The 18,312-nt window shown below is 40.7% G+C and overlaps 1 protein-coding gene across 4 annotated transcripts in view; it reads right to left on the reverse strand.

Moving 5' to 3' along the window:
* Positions 1 to 18,312, reverse strand: part of LOC121079285 (amyloid beta precursor protein) — a 216,464-nt gene that overhangs the window by 48,362 nt on the left and 149,790 nt on the right. For all 4 annotated transcript variants that reach the window (XM_040576333.1, XM_040576361.1, XM_040576342.1 and 1 more), the window contains 3 exons: positions 14,239 to 14,313; positions 12,959 to 13,117; positions 1,581 to 1,709 (listed from right to left, as the gene is read on the reverse strand). In XM_040576333.1, the coding sequence (XP_040432267.1) occupies positions 1,581 to 1,709; positions 12,959 to 13,117; positions 14,239 to 14,313 (363 nt within the window). The remainder of the gene's footprint in view (positions 1 to 1,580; positions 1,710 to 12,958; positions 13,118 to 14,238; positions 14,314 to 18,312) is intronic.

An 18,312-nucleotide genomic window follows, 5' to 3' on the forward strand; every position in this document is an offset into this window, starting at 1 on the left:
AAAAACATTTCCAACCAGAAGCATTACTGTGCTGTCTCATGTGATTACAACTCTACTGCCTCAGGTTCCCACACACTGCTATGTGTTGAGTCATGACATCCCATGATACACTTCCCCAGGCTACTTTCCACAAGTATCACCTCTCTTCAGTATAAAGGGAAACTGAGGTGCATCTTGGAAGACTTAGACCACTGACAAGGGCAGTTAGGCCTAAAGAGGAAAATGGGTTGCAGACAGCAATTTCAATGAAACAATGCTATAATTCCTTCAAATTGAAATAAAGTATTCATGCCTTTCAACAAAATATCTTGTTTTCCATTTTCTACTGAAATAAAAACTCCCCAAGAGTTCCTCCAGCCTACATTCACCCAACCTTCTAACCAATTCAAGAAGCAAAGATATTATAGAATACTCACTCCTATGGCAATACACTAAGCTTGATACTTTAGATTTAGATACTTCTTGTATCTAAATGTCAGTTTCCATTCTTCACCTGTGCTGCCAAACAGTATGTCGTCTGCAAAATTCCACTTGTTTCTGTTATTAAATAATCCAATGTTTTAGAAGCTAAAAAGTCATGTTAGGTGCAAAAGGAAACGTTTTAACATTTACAATGTGGGAAAGCTGTCTAAGATCACTGCAGAAGATGGTTATAGTGTGCATTTCTAACGCTAGCAATTTCAAGCCAGCACGATCTCAATGTACAAGTCTGGCTGAAATAGATGTTTCAGAAATTTAATATGCAAATCATGTCATTCAAAGAGGTATATGGTTTTGATTTGGCTTCTAGCGATGCCAATCAGTTCAAAAACTATGGCTGGAACAGAGCTTCCTGTTGCATCCTGCAGAGGGAACAGAGGCAGATTCTGCAGATTACAGCACACACTTTTAACAGCTTATCCGTTGTGCCTACAATTTTAATTGCTGTTTTGAAAGCCAGCTACATCTTCAGTCTTTTTTGCTTTCTCACCCTCCATGATTTACAAAGGCAACATAAAAGCTGTTCCAAAACACGAACGTTGAAGACTGCAGTAACATTCAGCAGTTAAAATGTCATGAACTTCTGTGCACATTTTAAAAAACATGTTAAACTCAAGTGCATTGCAGTAATCATATTTATAGACACTGTAAGTACCTCTGCAATGACTACAGAAAGGTTGGTTGCAGTCAGATGGCTCTACCACTTCTGGTTCTGCTGCTTCAGCTGGATGAAGCATAACCATACGTGGTAGCTAAATCTATTACAGACATTTTCCCAGAGGTATTATTTACCAAAGCAATAATAAAAGCTCTGGGTATAACTGCTTTGGAGGGCTCCTTGGGAAGTGCCCACGACCAACTCACTGTCTCACTGTCTGGGTAGACAGAAAACTTGCTTTTCAGTTCTTCTCAGAAGACAAATTATACTCACACAGTTCCTACATCACTTTGCCTTAATCTTCTGGTGGAAAGCAATTTATTTTTTATTGCATCTAAAATTGTCTGTGGAAAGTTGTCAAATATTTTTTTTAAAATAAGTTGACAGAAACTTCACAATGGTTATGAACAACATGACATTGCTAACCCTCAGTGGGGATTACCTGAGATCTGATTTGGGCAGCTTTCTTTGGGTCTACCATGCGGACATGTTCAAAGTGTTTGAGAGTATGCTGTCTGTCTTTCTGCTCAGCACGCACGTACTTCTTCAGCATGTTGAATACATGACGAGGCTATGGGGAAGAAACAGGAAAAAAATCGGTTCAGTTTAGGAAAACACGTTTTAGTTCCTTACCTTGGAGGTGTACCCCAGAACACTTGGCCAGCTCTCACCTGCAAGAGCCATCTTCTGAAAACACGCCTGACTTCCCCAGGGAACACCCGGTCATTCAACCCATTCAGCACAATGCTCTGCTGAACAGCAGTTGTAGGTGGTGCACATGGTGATGGGGAGGGCATTCAGATTTCCTCCCTGACCATAAACAAAGTCTGGCTGTTGCTTTTCTTTGTCTGCTGTACTGTTGTCCCAACAAGACAGCAACTGACGTCTCAACATGCTAGTTAACAGACACCCAGCATCTGTTTCCTTTGGGCTTCCACTGTCCCCATCAGACTCTGCTTCTCCCCTCGCTCCACTCTAGAAAGTGCCATCACCCAGGCTTCAATTTTTGCAACTGAAAACCACTAGTAGGCAAATCCCTTCTAGAAAACGCTGTGGAACGTGAACTCTGTCAGAAGCATTTCAAAGATTGCTCACATACGCTCTACTATGCTGAATATTCAACTGGGAACAATATCCATCAACTACAGTTAAACCTGAGACAACAAAAAACACTAGAACTTGTTTTGTCAACAGAAAACTGAATGCACACGTCCAGATTCAAACCAGCAGGTAAGTAACCTGCCCAACACCTGCACAGAAGACGATCTGAAAGCACTACCCTATCCAAGCCAAGGAATAATCAACAGACGTGACTACAGAACTTACTAAATAAATTCAAGACTGTTCTGTCCTGTCACGACTGCTATACCAGCAGAAGAAAGAGGAAAGGAACAGCTGAGGTATGGAAGGTACACATTCAGAATATGCCACTGACTGAAAAGGTTTAAGAGAAAGAAGAAAGGGCCACCTAGTTGGTTCTGAAAGTACCCAACTTGGGTGCCAGATTTTTTTTAAATCTTAGCCTATGTATATATTGCAGGTGGTTTTAATTAGTAAAAACCATTGAATATATGACTTAAGATATACAATCGAATAGGAACAGAGGAGAGAACTGTACCTGAAGGGAACATGAAAAATATACAGACTGACGGTACAGCAGTGATGGCTATGAAACATGTATTTCTACATATTCTCCTACTCTGTACAATAATACAATAATACAGTGCCAAAACAGGAACGTGTTCTCTAGTGTTCAGCTAAGTCATCAGTGTTTATGATGACTCTGGCAATCCAAGCCCCCTTGCCAACTCTGCTTGCAATGTTGTGCTTGTGCATCTTTCCTGAAGCTGTTGAACAGTGAAAGGAATGAAGCTGATACAGATGAGAAGGAAGGGTATGGCCATCTTACTATGCGGGAAATTAAAGAAAGAGCAGAAGAGGTGAGTGGCCATGCTGGGCACTGGCAGGGATACTGGGGAACAGGCAGGGAAGTGACAAAATAAGCGTCAGAAGCTCCGTGCACAGTCTTCTGAAGCAGGAAGAACCGTGGGCGAAGTTGGAGCTTTAAGACTTAGATTCACGGACAAATATAGATCCTGAACTAATTTAACATTTACACAAGAGATGAATACTAAGCTACAGAGCTTTAAGATTTAAGAATCTCTTCAGCTTAAGATAGGCAATAGATTTTAAAATGTCCAAAGAAAGTAAAACAAAGGTTATTTGAAGAAGATTTTTTGTGTAGAAATAGAGAGATGTGAAGCCGTTCCCTGCCAAAGGATTAAACTTGGTGGCTCCATGACCGAGAACTCATTCATGAAGAAATAACCCCAAACCACCAAAAGCCAAGCACCCTGCGATAAGGTTGCAAGAAACTGTGGACAAATTCTGGGAAGTAAGCAGTCCTTACAACATTATGGCAACAGCAAAACAAAACGAAATGCCAACTGTAAAGGTTTATAGGAACAAAGGTTGCAAGACCAGTGAGGTTTACAACAACAGCATTTTGAAGATAGAAAACATTGTTCCCTTTCCTGACATTTCAGCTTTCTTTTCCCCAAGACACATCAAGATAGCAGGTTACAGCAGATTAGAGAGAAAAGGATTAAGTTCTATTTCTTCAAGAGATACTCCAATTGAAGTGTCATGTCTAATGCCAGAAGGGTATATTTTTCATTTTCCCTCAGTGTGTCTGCATTCACTGCACTATGCCAATGGAACTTTCACATCAAGAGTCACAAGTAGACTTATTACTAGGACAACAATTTGAAAATACCTGTCAAATACCACTAGCAGTAGTAGTCACTTGGGTAAATTGGCAGCCCACTTTCAGTGCATTTTCTAACATTGAGAAATGCCCCAGACTTCTCTCTATGAAGGAGAAACAGACATGGATGCCTTTAGCGTGTCTGTCCGAGCAATTTTCCTGTGATGGCAGCAGAAAACGGTGATTTAAGTATAGGACAATGTAGAAAGAACATTAAATGTATTTAAATGCAAGGTATTTCCTTACAGGTTTTTTGGTGTTAAGATTTTAAAACTAGCCAGATGCACATTTTAACCCTGAGGGTCAATCTAGTGACCTCACCTTGCCTAAAAGCTAGTGATGTTACTCTAACAAAATGTGATTTAAAGCTAACAAATCCCTGGAAAGCATTTAGTTACCTCACACAGACTTACAGGGCTATCATGATCAGCTAGGCACCACACCATGCAGAAGTTCCTAGGATGGATGTGGGCAACTATAAAAACAATAGGATTCCCTGAACATCATGAGCTGAGGTACACACATACTCAGGCTACCCTGAAGTGGTACCCAAACTTGCTTAGGAACCCTGCCTGGCATGTATACTTGTCATTTCCAACAACTTCTGTATTGCAATCTTTAGGAAACATACCCTGCCTTGACCATTAAGGTCATACAGTGGGTATTTTATCAGACAAACAAACAAAAGTGGTAGCATCCCTTGGACATTTGTCGTAAATTAAAATGGCTCTGCTTCCTTGCCCTAAAATAGCTGCCAAATGGCCCAGATGCATTCGATCAAGTCAGACTTCCAACCTTCCCCGTAACTTTGAAATGCAACTGCCTCACGATTTCAGGGCCTTTGCTGAAGGCTAACCAACCTGTCAGGGCTGGTGCCAGGCTACCACAGCCCTCCACAGGGCTTTGCATATGTGAGTGTGGTCACCATAAATGCAGACCATAAATTTAACGGACAAAAGTTCTTTTTCTCCTCCACACCTAGAATTGTAGGCCTACTGCTTGCAAACTTTTAACAAATTTGTGGCCCAGCAAAAACATCTCTCATCCCAAAGTCCCGCCTCCATATTGTATTGCACACACACTGTCTTTTAAATGTCATTATGAAGTGAACTGGTTCTGCTTAAAAACCCCAGCCTATTGTGCACTTTTTGCACAGAGACTTGCACTAGAAGTTGCCCCCAAATCTATTGCTCCGGGATTTGCCTCCAATCCTCTTGCACCAAATAGTGATATGAACTCTTCTGACAGTAGAGCGGAGGGGCCACAATAAACAGTCCAGCACAGAGGTGAGGAAAGGCTCCACAGGCTAAGGAGATGCCATCAGACCCTGTGGCTGAAGCTGTTATGTCCATGGCCATCTATTACTTCAACCCTAGGCAGAAGCCCCGAGATTACATTATAAATGAAAGTGTTGCTAATACCAGCTAATTTAGGTTCTTGAGGCCTGAGCTTTGACACTGCCTATGACAAAAGAACAAATGGCTGATGGATGCCAGAGCCAGCTTTGCACCTCTCGCTTTACATAAATAACGTACCAAGCACCAAAATTCATTAAAATATTCTGCTTTTAGCATCTGTAATTCTTCTGCATGTGTTGTCACGGAAAACTCAATGTATTCATGTCTGTAGTTATCTTTAAAAAAATATCTTACAGAATAACTAAACCTGAATCAGCCACCAGGGGCTGCCTAAGTGCCTCATGAAATAATTCCATTATTTTCAGTTGTATTTGTTTTGTTGGCTTGTTTTCGTTGGCTTTCCTCTGAAAGAGACCAGGATATTCCCAACATGACTTCCACTATCCCCATATTTTTAGTTACCCTGGCCAACACTACTGGCATCTGCAACTGAGCCAGTAACCAGAATGACCAGTGACTTCCTGAGCAACAGGATCCAGTACTACATTCAGAATGCTATCATTTAGCAAGGAATGTTGTTCAGTCAGGAATAATATTGGTTACTGAGTACTGGAAAACTCTGGTCTGGCTGGCAAGAAGCTTAAATCCACAGTATCTTGGAACACACTCATTATTTAAGCGAATGTAGAAAAATAATATGAAAACATCTAATATGCACTCACAGGGCAATGCAGAGTGAACCAGTCTGAAGTCTTCTGTTACATGCAGCTTCTGACTATTTCAAGCACATTTGGACACGTCATTTACTCCTATGAAACTTATTCTAAAGATCCCCTTCTGAAACACCTACTTTTTATCTAACACTAAGCACAGACAGATCATAGTCCTTTTACAAGATATCATGACAGGCTAACAGATGTCTGCGAGTATTTTAGTTGTTAGTCTCAAATTCTGTTTATCCTGGAGAATGTTATCGAAGTATTGCTTTATATGGAGTTTTTGTATGTTGGGACTTGCATGTATTCAACCCACAGTAGACAGATTCACAGACTACTTGCATGGAATATGCAGACCATCTAGGCTGATGAAGCACCATTAAAATGATAACTTCCCTGTAGTGAATATGCCTATTGTCTTATTAAGATAACAATTCATTCTGTGGATATATAGATGCAATCCCGACAACCTATTAAAAGGTTTCCAGCTGTATGAGACAAGTCTAAACAAAGCAGAAACCACCGATGACAACTTGGCTACCTGGTGGTGAGATCCAACCCCAAACCCCACTGACTCTTCAATCCAGCATGGATAAAGGTGCCTTTATTTCAAGTAGCATCTGCTTAGAGATAAGATCACTGACATCCTTTTTCTAACAAGGAAACATTAATGTTGCAGTTTATCTCCAAACAGACACCAGTGGGATCTGCTGGCCTAGGATTGTTCTGTCCTTAAATATGCAAAGTGTTTCTAGCATCAGTCACCACAGAACATACATTCTGTTTCCACTCCAGCTTTTTAGGCATTACGAAAGGCAAGAACTATATTTCATAAAATGCTCAAAAGCACTTTTGAGTTCTTCTGGAGGAAATAAATTTACACTTGAAAGCCATTTGAAGACAATGTCCATACCATAACATGGCTTAGGATGATAGTATTGGTTTATCAAACACAACAGAAGAGCCCTGCAAAAAGAAGCCTGCCAGATGTTCACACAAAATTCTAAATGGAGAATATTTAGTGATTATATTCCATACATATCTGTGCCATCTTAGCAAGGATTTGGCTTGATTTTGTTCTAGCTAGCAGAAAATGTTTCTTACCACTTGTCCATAACACAATTAAAATAACTCACAACCTTTACAATTCTTTATACACTCTCTCTCAGTTCTACGTTTCAGCTTCATTAGTAATGAATTCCCTTGGAATGGAGACAAGGTAGGTTCACTCATATCTGCAAGTTTAGAGAATGAAAACTTCATACCTTTTCTGTAGATCATTTACAAGAAAATGTAATTCACTGATCTCTTCCTAACCCCCAAAAGGAACCATATATGAGATCTAAAATTCCATGGGAAATTCTGAGCTGGCTTGTAATTTTGATCAAAATTCCCTCTAAACCAGAAAGAAAAGTTTCACAATGCTGTATTTTATTATTTCATCTCGCCTTTAGAGAAACGTCCATCGCCAGTCCTTTCTGATCACTGCTCTTGAAATGTGCAACAGTTGCTTCTTTTCATTCACTTATTAGGAATACCTCATATACCATATTAGGTATTTTATCTGCTGTGTTATTAACTTATGGGTCATGTTTGATGCAGTTCATTTTAGGAACATTCAAGAAAGGCTGACTAGGGTGATGCAAGACTTTTCTCCCATGTGAAACTCCCATCCAGCTACCTTTCGTGTTGAGTTAAAGATGTCTTCTCATAATTTCTGGTAGTTTGCAAGGAAACGTGTAGCCACACACATTGCTATAATGGTACTCAAAACTTCCCTTTGCCTACTCTCCCAAGGACTTTTCCTGAGGCAGAATAAAATGAAAAGTATTTGATTCAATCTCGTTAGTTGCTTTTCAGGATTTGAACTTACACAACTTTGACAAATTAAAATAAATTTGGTCTCTGTTCACTCTTTTAAAACTTTGGATTTTAGCTATGACGACTCTGTCAAAGTTTTGCAGAACTTAATACCCATCTGGAATTGCCTCTTCTGTCTTCAGTTAGCTCATATAAAAAAGCCTACTGGCAAGACTAGGTGTATGACTATACCACATGCTCCAGCCCACAAACCAGGGAAAAAACAAGAGAGTCTGGTTTTATTCACCGAAAAGCCTCAGAAGCTACTGGAAAACTGACTTAGGTGACCATGTTTCTCAGTCTGACCTGGTTTAAAAGCAAAGATGAAATCCATGCTGTCTATTTCACAAATCCCACAAAACTGAGCGTATGTGAGAAATTCCACATCTGTAACTTTACAGGTTTAGGGGAGCAGGATACAGGGTGGAGTATTAGAGCTGAAGTGATCTCTCCGAAGGCACAGAAGGATTTTTATCACAAGATCAGCAGTGACGCTTTGGCCTGCCTCCAACTGCATATTTCCACAGCAACCTCGCTGGACTCGGAAAAGGCTTCCAGCTTCCAGAATGCAGAGGCACTGAGTAAGGGCCCCTCTGCAGATCCCTCTTCCACGTCCAAATAGCTGAACTCAACTAGTTTCAGCCCACACTAAGCTCTCCCCGCATGAACAGACGCTGCTCTCAAGGCACAAACAGTACCCTGAAGGATTGTAAGGGCAACAAGAAAAAAAATACAGCAAATAAATTCAAATGAATTAATATACATGCTAGGGTTGATCCTAATTACCCTGTTCTGTTCAACAGTAATTTACATCTCGGTAAAATAGTTCTGAAGTAGAAGAAACTGGCTTTAATTATTATATGCTCACTTTACTCGATGCACAATGTAAGGAGGTTAATTAATTACCTTTCAAAGATTTCCTGTATGTTTCCTTGCTCTGAAACCCTTTATTTCACCACTATGAACTGCGTTTCTTTTCTGCATCTCTCCACCACATCTCCCCCCCCGACTTCCCACAGAGAATAGGCCTCTGTTACCAACGAAGATTTAACAGGGCGACATAAATCCAAGTAAATTTGACATGCATGTGAAAAAGGAAATATAAGCAAATTACAGAACCAAGTTGCTTGCAAAGACTGATTCGTTTGAATTCCTCTATTTAACTTGCAAAATGAAGGGGAAAATCTCCAACTGTTTTAAAAACTAGAAGCATATTAGTTCCAACTGCCACTAATCCGCCTTTTCTATAGTAAAACCATCAAGCAGAATGAAACAATACGGTATTTTGATACTGGATACTGAACAGCTGCACCCCATTTTCAAAGGCAACAAAGTATAGCAGCACAGCTAAGCTGCCTCAGGAATCAGGAATGAGGATCAAATTTAAGTTTCTGGGCAGCTTGCATGGCAGTGCTTTTGAGAACACAACAGTACAAATACTTGGTTTCCCTCATAATTATGTTCTAATAGACCTTGAAGCTACGTAATTTCACTTCTGTATGCTCCCTGGCTACCTTGCTGCTCAGACTGGCATCCCGATGAACTCCTGTGACACTGGCATTGGGCAAGGATCTGTACAACATCTGAAAAAATCCTGCAGTTAGATTTTTTGTCCCAGTACTTAAGCTGTTCATAAAGGATTCCCAGACATTTTGTAGTTTTAGGCAGAACGGCACTGAAAACACCCATGCCGACTGCAGTACGGGTAGAGGACGGCGTGAAGCACACGTAGTTGAGCATACTCCCTGGCACAACAGAAATACCTTACTTTCCTACTTGACAGGAAAATCCCCAAAGCTGCTCTGTGGAGCCACCCTGCGCAGAAGGACTTGGGGGTGTTGGTGGATGACAAGCTTGAAATGAGTCAGCAACGTGTGCTTACAGCCCAGAAAGCCAACCGTATGCTGGGCTGCATCAAAAGCAGGGTGGCCAGCAGGGCGAGGGAGGTGATTCTGCCCCTCTGCTCTGCTCTTCTGAGACCCCACCTGGAGCCTGTGTTCAGCTCTGGGGCCCCCAGCACAAGAAGGACATGGAAGTAGAACATGGCCCAGAGGAGGGCCACGAGGATGATACAAGGGCTGGAGCACCCCTCCTATGAAGAAAGACAGAGGGAGCTGGGGTTGTTCAGCCTGGAGAAGAGAAGGCTCTGGGGAGACCTTACAGCGGCCTGCCAGTACCTAAAGGGGGCCTGCTGGAAAGCTGGGGAGGGACTCTTGCCAGGGAGTGCAGTGATAGGACAAGGAGTAATGGTTTTAAACTGAAAGAGGGTAGATTTAGATTAGACATTAGGAAGAAATTCTTTACTCAGAGGGTGGTGAGGCACTGAACAGGCTGCCCAGAGAAGCTGTGGATGCCCCCTCCCTTGGAGGTGTCAAGGCTAGGCTGGATGGGGCTTTGGGTCACCCGGTCTGGTGGGAGGTGTCCCGGCCCGTGGCAGGGCGATTGGAATTAGATGAGCTTTAAAGTCCCTTCCAACCCAAACCATTCTGTGACTCTATGATTCAGAATATACTTCTGTAGTAAACATATTCATAGCAAAGCACTTAATTTGAAACATGCAGTGGAAGTGGCTTCTTAAAAGTATTTTTACCTAACTTAGAAAATTTCCCCTTTTTTAAAATTACTTAACAAGTCATCAGTAAAGTTATGACTTACTCTCCCAAAGACCACACAATTGCATCAAATGTCCTTTTAGCTTACTAGGAAACCATTTCTCTGCCAGAGAAAAATATAGCTGGGGTATCAGAGTTAAATTTTCCATTAATTCCGTTTTCTCTTTGGCTAGGCAGCCAGAGTTTGGATTTAGCATATATTGAAATTTCTGGCACCTTAACTTATCCTGCAAAGCGGTTACCAGACTGGACTCATTCATTAGGCCATTCAGCTATAATTAATCACTGCTCAGGTTTCACCCTCTGCTTCACAACAAAACCAGATAAATCCTCCTGCTGAATTAAAGATCATTTTTTTCTTGTGTTTTGGCACACATCTGACTGGCAGTTCAGAAGCACGTCTGAACTGTCAGTAACTACAGAGTATGCAACAAAATAGAGCTGGGTCAAGAACAGTACCTTTAACAAGACCGGCAGAGGGACTCTTAGAAGACTAAGCTTCTGTTAACCCTCAATAGTTTCAACTTAATTTTGATTAGCCCCTTTATAGGTAGCACTTTGATATGATGTTACCTTCTTGTTTGCTGCCTGCACATTTTAGGGTGATCAGTTTTTGAAGTGACAAGAATATAGGATGTATGCCAGTCTTTAATAGTGTCTTCAAAACTTATTTCTGATGGAGTTACCTATTAAACAGTGTTCACTGACACTGTCTTTCAGGCCCAATGCTCTCCTATTTAAACAGTTAATATATTATTAATTTAAATGTCCTGGGAGCTGACTACATGCAACCCAAACATAAAATGAAGATTTTTCTGGTCCCAAAGACGGTGTTAACATTTTTGCCCCTTAAAGTTCTGCAACTACAGTTCACTTTATTTTTTTTGTACGAGATGTCATCTGCATTCCACAAACATGAAAAGTCAAGTTCTCTTGCACTAGGAGTGAGGAGTGAAGTTGCACATTTTGAGTGCTCAAAGACCATTCTGCAGTTATATGTGGTCCTCATCTTTACTTTCCACAACCCCAGATACCTGTAGAACCAAGCTGACAGCCTGATCAACGCACTACTTTAAATCAAATAATTTTTCTGGGATACTTTTCAGACAAAGTTACATTTGCACAAGGCTCAACTTTACTGCAAGAGTTGATTGGCAAAAGACAAATGTGAAATTGTATCTGTGGTGAACTACTCAAAGCCACACAGCAAAAGAGCAAACACAGCCTGCAGCCGTTCTGTGCACTCACCACATCTCACTTTCAGTTCCGAGACAGAGACTCCAGTTTCCTAAAGGAAGCTGCATACCAGTCCATAACTTGCAAATGTGTCTGCCAGTGAGACACTGGAGTCCAAGCCTTTCACAACCCTCACAACAGTCAGAGGTTATAATACACAGCATCTCGCAGTCAGACCAAATAACATCCTCTACCACATTAATACTGACTTGTCTTATTTTCAACAAACTGCTATGTTGCAAAATAAAGATTAACTCTTCATACAGCTACTCAGAGGTTTCCATGTGACAGGTGGACAACACAAGATTATTCTTTTACTTGGCATGCAGTAAAAACAACAGTTCTGCAGCATGAGGTGTAGAAGAAGTTTGTTGATAAAGAATTATGATGATGATCATTTTCCCATGCTCACTGAACAAGCCGGTTTCTCTACAGAAGGAAATTCGCTTAAAATATGCAAGTTTACTATTGTAGTCAGATTGATGTAATTCCCTGTGAGGCCAAATTCGGATTCAATTGGTACATCTTACACTGCTGACCCAAAAGTCTTTTAGTGACATAATGCTTTTTTCCATCTACGAAGTGTCCAAGAAATGAGAGGTATATAAAACATTTGACTGTTTTCCCCACAGTGTTCACATAGATTCTCTTTTTCTGGAGGTCATAAGCTAGCTGGTTTTGGATTGAATATAAACATCACAGATATGCGATCATTAAAAATTCCAGCCAAATCCTCATTCTGGATTTAATGTTTACACCACAAATAGCCACCACATGTAACATGGACAACTCAGAACTGCCAGTGTGGTGTCTTCACACCATCCAACAATCCTCACAAGATCTTTCACCAAACAGTTCAACACACAAACCAGAACACAAGCACCCTCATCCTTAAGCTCCTTTTTAACATGATGAAATATCCTACTGTGTACCACTTGGAGGGACCATATCATCATCCTTTAGCAGGATCTGAGAATGGCTTCAATTTCAGGCAACTAAATCACTGCAGTGTTCTTTGCCTAAGTATCTTTATGCATGTATGTATGTATCTACGTACATGTATGGATGGGGTGTGTGCCTGTGCCTGTATTTATGTAGACACTAAATCTAAACTTTTAACTTTGAAATTGACTGATAGGTAGCTGCAGTAGATCTTGTACGGTGCACACTTGTTGCTTCATAGCTGGACTGTATCTGGCATACATTCTTTTTCCCCAGGATGACTAAAGTGACTTTGACACAGCCAATGGGGCTTGTGATACTGCACTTACTCTGGGTGGGACAGTCTGTAGGGCTGTGATATAGTTCTCCAGAGCAATGCGGCGACGGTCATTCAGCATGGCTTCCACCCGTGCCATGTGAGTCTCCACCAGCTGTTGTCTTTCATTTGCTGCTTCTTGTTCCAGTGATTCCACTTTCTCCTGAAAATGCTGAAAAAACACCCATCACAACAGGAACAGTGAAGACATCAGCAAACAAGCGCAGATGTGAAAACCTGTGTCTGCAAATCACCAGTATGCTTCCCCATGACAGTCTGCCTTGGCTTCCAGAATCTCTGTACTGAATGCACTGTTTATTGATTTCAGCAGGAACTGCTGATGTCCTCTATTCCTGAACACCTGGCCACATTTTATTAATCAAATATTCCTTACATGTTCAGCACAACCACCAATGAATCCTTCATTTGACCCCTCAGACTGTTCAACACTAAGGAATTCAGTCTAGAAAAAGGTGGAGTTTGGCAAGCACTTTCCCCCTGCAATCATGAAGGCTTTCCACGTACCAAAGTGACTTTACAAACAAAACTACCTGGCGGGGAAAAAAAATAAAAAATTCAAGCCATACAGAGTCACTATAATTGCTTACAAATTGGCCATCAGGAAGAAAAAATGAGCTCAAACTCATTCCAATAAAGGAAAAGTTTCACTGGGCAAAATATACAGAGTGTAATGTTGTGGGATTTAATATGCAATGCAGTCTGGTTCTCAGTGTTACCTTTTTATAATTTTGCACTGAATTCCTCCTAGCAGTACTGAATAATACCTAACATTGCCACAGTGGGTTTCAAGGAGTGTCTGGCTTGTCAGAAATTTTGAATTATAATATTATTTTGATAAAAGAATTTCTGATTGAGGGTTTCTTTCAGATAAAACTGATGGTGATTCCTTCCTTAAATCACATTTTTCATCTCTGCTTTGAGATTAGGTCCTGCAGCTTACTAGTTTATCACACCCTAAATTTTGAGAAGGACTCACAGGAACTGAGTTTTCAGTTCTCACTGATGGCAAATCGAAATTCAAGTCAAATTCTCTCTCTCTACATACACACTAGTCATCAACTCGCTAGTTCTGCACTTCTGTTCCAGAGACTGGCTGCTAAATACAGAGACACCCAGCAGCCTCTAACAGCTGGAAACAAAGATAGCAACAGCAAGAGCAGAAAATAACATTAAATTCCCATATAATTATGTTTTAAAATTATACCACCACTCACATCCATTGTATTTCAACTGCAGCCCCAGCTGTAAGGTTGCAGTAGCATTCTCCTTTACCTGGATAACAGCTTTCTTGTCAGCCTTTGGCAAGTTCTTCGCTTGGCGTTCTGCTTCTTCCCATTCTCTCATGACCTAACAAACAAAACACAGAGTGTGACTTTCAAATTTTCCTCTCTTGTCTCAGGGCCCAGAAACAGCCAAGCACTGTAGCTCAGACAATCATCTTTTTATATTCCTCCCCTCCTTTTATCTCTATAAAAAAACAGTTACAACATTTAACAAAGGCAGAATCCTGTTATTAAATTAAACAAAAACTGAACCACTGTGTCTGAACATTGTACCAAGCTCTTATGAAACTTCATGGTGAAGCAACACAGCAGTCAACCAACCCTCAAGAAAAGGAAGTGGAAGCCTCTACAGTGAACACACCAACCCCTCTTCATCTCAGACAAAAAGGAAAATGTTTCCATCTTAGTGTATGTCCTTGGTCAAAAGAAGCAAATTTCTACCCATCTTAAATGACTTTTCTGGGGGGGAGGGAGGTGGGAGGAATCACAATTTTTAGATTTATTTGGACTATATCACCGGCCTTTGAGTGGGACAGATCAGGAATTACATACAATTTGTGCTAGTCTGTTCAACAATAGGTGCCAAGCATTTAGAAAACTGAATATACTTTTGTCTCAAGTACAACACAGACAGAAAAGACAATCTAGAAGAACTTTCAGCGTTATTCCTTTCAGCAATATACGAGGCCACATCCTGCATAACAGAGGGCAGTATTTCAATAACCAGGAAATGAGTTACTCTTAATTAGGCATTCATGACATCTGAAACCTTCTCATGGTCTTACTTATGGACTTTCCTCACTTCATAACTGGCACATACTCCTCACGCATACTCCTCAGATAATACTTTTATGGAGTAATTGCTGTTGCCAAATGCAGTGCACACAAATATGTGACTTGTTTATTTGCAAGATTAGCACAACGTCAGAAAACAAAAGAAACCTATAAGCAATTCCTCAAAACGCACATTTCCTCTTCTTTCTCACCCAAAACCACACTTTCATACCATTTATAACAGAAATTCTCAAACATACCCTTTCTAAAGGGGATTTAAGAAAAGCTCAGAGCTCATACGTACAACTGAAATTTCACCAGGATAAATACCAAAGGCAAAGTATATCTGCTGTGTCTCATGTCTGTTAGTTGAGCCTCAACCACTCAGCTCCTGCCTCAGGCTCCCTAGTTTTCCAGCGTGCTGGACATCATTAATCAGGTTCTTTCCTGGACACATTGGAGAGTGCTGGTGGTGCCTGTGCCATTTTACAAAACCTAAAGGCTCAAAGGAGGCTTTTACAAGTCCCATTTCCTGAAATGTAATCCCCTCTCAGTCCTATTTGGTTGTAGACCCTAACAAATAATCAGCATACAGACAACGGCACTCAATACTGACTTCATATGTGAGATCTTATTGTCAAGTTCTCAGCTTTCTTTTGACTCAAACCTTGGGAATTTATTTCAAGACAGCAATAAAGCAGTCATAGTAAAAACAGACCAACATACTACCAGTGCAATTATTTTTCAGTAGGAAACTCTGGCCTCAATAATGGCTCAAATGAGTGGAGAGAGATTTGGATAAGCAAATATGATTCTCAAAACTTTTATGTAGGAAATGGTTTTGTCTACGTCTGGGCTTCAGCAGCAGCATGGTTAGACAGCAGTTGCTGTAAGTACAAAGGCCTGAAATCACTTAGGACTTAAGTTTCAGCTTACAGTTCCCAGAAAGAAGATGAGTGAAGTTAAGATTGTGATTTCTAAGAATTATAATACAGCCTAAAAATACCTCTTCAATTTATGTAATCTTTTAATCAGATAAATACATACCAATGTGTAAATTGTACCTAAGCTCTCATGAGGTAAGAAACCAAAATTTACAAGGAGACATGAAAATTCACCTGCAAAGAGTTGCAGTAAGCCGCTTACAAAAAGAGGATGTGCTGTGCTGTGCACTCAATTTATAGGTTGAACCATCACTGTTACTTTCTTAGTGCACAAAAGATTGTACTGCTTCTCCAACAAAGCGGTACTAAAGAACACGAAATGACAGTGCAATTTAGTACACTGTGATGTGTTCTTGAAAAAAAAACAACACCCAACTTACTGGTGTTCAGAGTGCTGCTCTATATTAAGGGCACATTAGGTATTCATCTCTTAATAGTGCACTTAGGCCATATGACTAAGGTGGCCTAGAAAATGTAACTCATAGACACAGGCAGCATCTTTCTAGAGAACTGGAATGTCAATAGTACCAGGGTGTGAGCATTACAGAAGACCCACAAACCATGGCATTAATTCAAGTGCTAAACTACAATGATACGTGTTAAAGCTTGAGCATTGACCTAGATTGGCAAGTTTATGATTCTCTTCTCCCGCCCCTCCTTTTATGCCTTCAAATCACATCTCTGACATCTGCTTAATACTCTTTTTCACTATGAATGAGCAGTCAATGGGTTTTCAGAACAACAGCTCCTTGCAATTTTATCCCCAAACTAATCTTGAAAAATTTAAAGGCAAAGACACTCTGCTAATCCATATGATGAAAACGAGTATTGTGGGTAACAGGATAAAGAGACCTTTGACTAGATCAGGTCTCTCTGCCTATTTTATTTCTTCAAATCTTTTAAAGCATTGAAGGTGGGATGACAAACCGAAAGGCTACACTGGTAGCTGGGAGGAATGTAAACTAAGGGATTCAGAGTCCAGTTCAAGTATGAGAGCGAATGGCTTGTGAAGAAAAAAAGAAGAAAAAACAAACAAACCAGAGTGACATGGCTGTTTTCAGAAACAATATTAATTGTAAAGATTGCAGAAACTCTGCTTTGAGTGTTGTTTTTTGCAGTTGGGAAGATTTCAATGGTTGAAAGGGGTGTGGGAGCATGTGGGTGTGCTCTAACTGGGGACGTAGTTGCCCTACAGCTACATATGGGCAGTTCCTACCACCAAGACAAAAGCTGGGCTCTCACTGAAGGCCAGACCTTCACAGAATTATGAGTGATTAACAAATGTATGACAGTACTCCGTGGGAAACCAACAAGCAGAAAGGAAACAAAAGAAAATTAATTTTCCAGATATGTATGTGCAGAGAAAGGCCGAACTTGTCCAGTGTGCAGTTGTAAACCTATTCTCCTTTACTGAAAGCACAGACCTATCAAAGCCACACAGATTTATGGCTTTTCAAGGTTTGGCTGCTTTATGCCAGGAAAATGACAAGTTCTGGTTGAGATTTAAGAAGCAAGCTGTTTCAAAGTCAAACTTCTTCAGAACTCAGGACTTACTGCCTTGCAGACTCCTTTTGAAATCGGGCTGTAGGGGACAGCAAGAGGGAAAAAGGAAGCAAGGAAAGTGTCATTCATTATTAAGAGCAATGCTAAGTACAAAAATCTCATTACACTGAAACGAGCAGAATTTATTCCCATTTTTTTTACGCTGGTGCACAGAAGCACATCTGCAAGGAAAGAACTTAGACGTTTGGGTTACACCAATCACACCAGCAGAGGTGTTTGACTGAAGGCCTGCACAGATAGAATGTCAAAGTCGTCACAATATGATGAGTACTTTTGTCGAGGCCTTTTCTTTCACACTTAAGTCTTGACCTTTTTTCTGGTAATAACATCATTAAATCTCTTCAAAGAACCCTGAATGTAACTGAGGGGGGTAACTACTACTAAACCGACAGCTTTACAGAAGGAAAGAGCCCTCACACGCAGTAACAGAGACAGTGTAATCCAGGGAATATGGTACTGTTGGTACTAACAAACCAGCAGACCTCTCAAGGATGCTGGAACAAGCAGCATACAATAATCCAAAGTGGTGGTGAACAGCCAGCCAACTCTTGTTACCCACGGCTGCTTACAGATGAACACTATCAGCTACTATGGGTTTGTTGATGTGACCCTACCTGATGAATATAAGAAAGAAAAGAGCTTTGATATCCCTCTGGCACCCCTCCAAATTATGCACTGATGGGTGTCACCCTTGGTATGAGAGAGGAGGGATGCTTTATACTATGTAAGAAACTTTCTTCCCTTCTCACATTTACTAAGGAAGACTTCTTCCTATAATGTTT

This window comes from Cygnus olor, chromosome 1, assembly GCF_009769625.2.
Source record: "Cygnus olor isolate bCygOlo1 chromosome 1, bCygOlo1.pri.v2, whole genome shotgun sequence".
NCBI lineage: Eukaryota > Metazoa > Chordata > Aves > Anseriformes > Anatidae > Cygnus > Cygnus olor.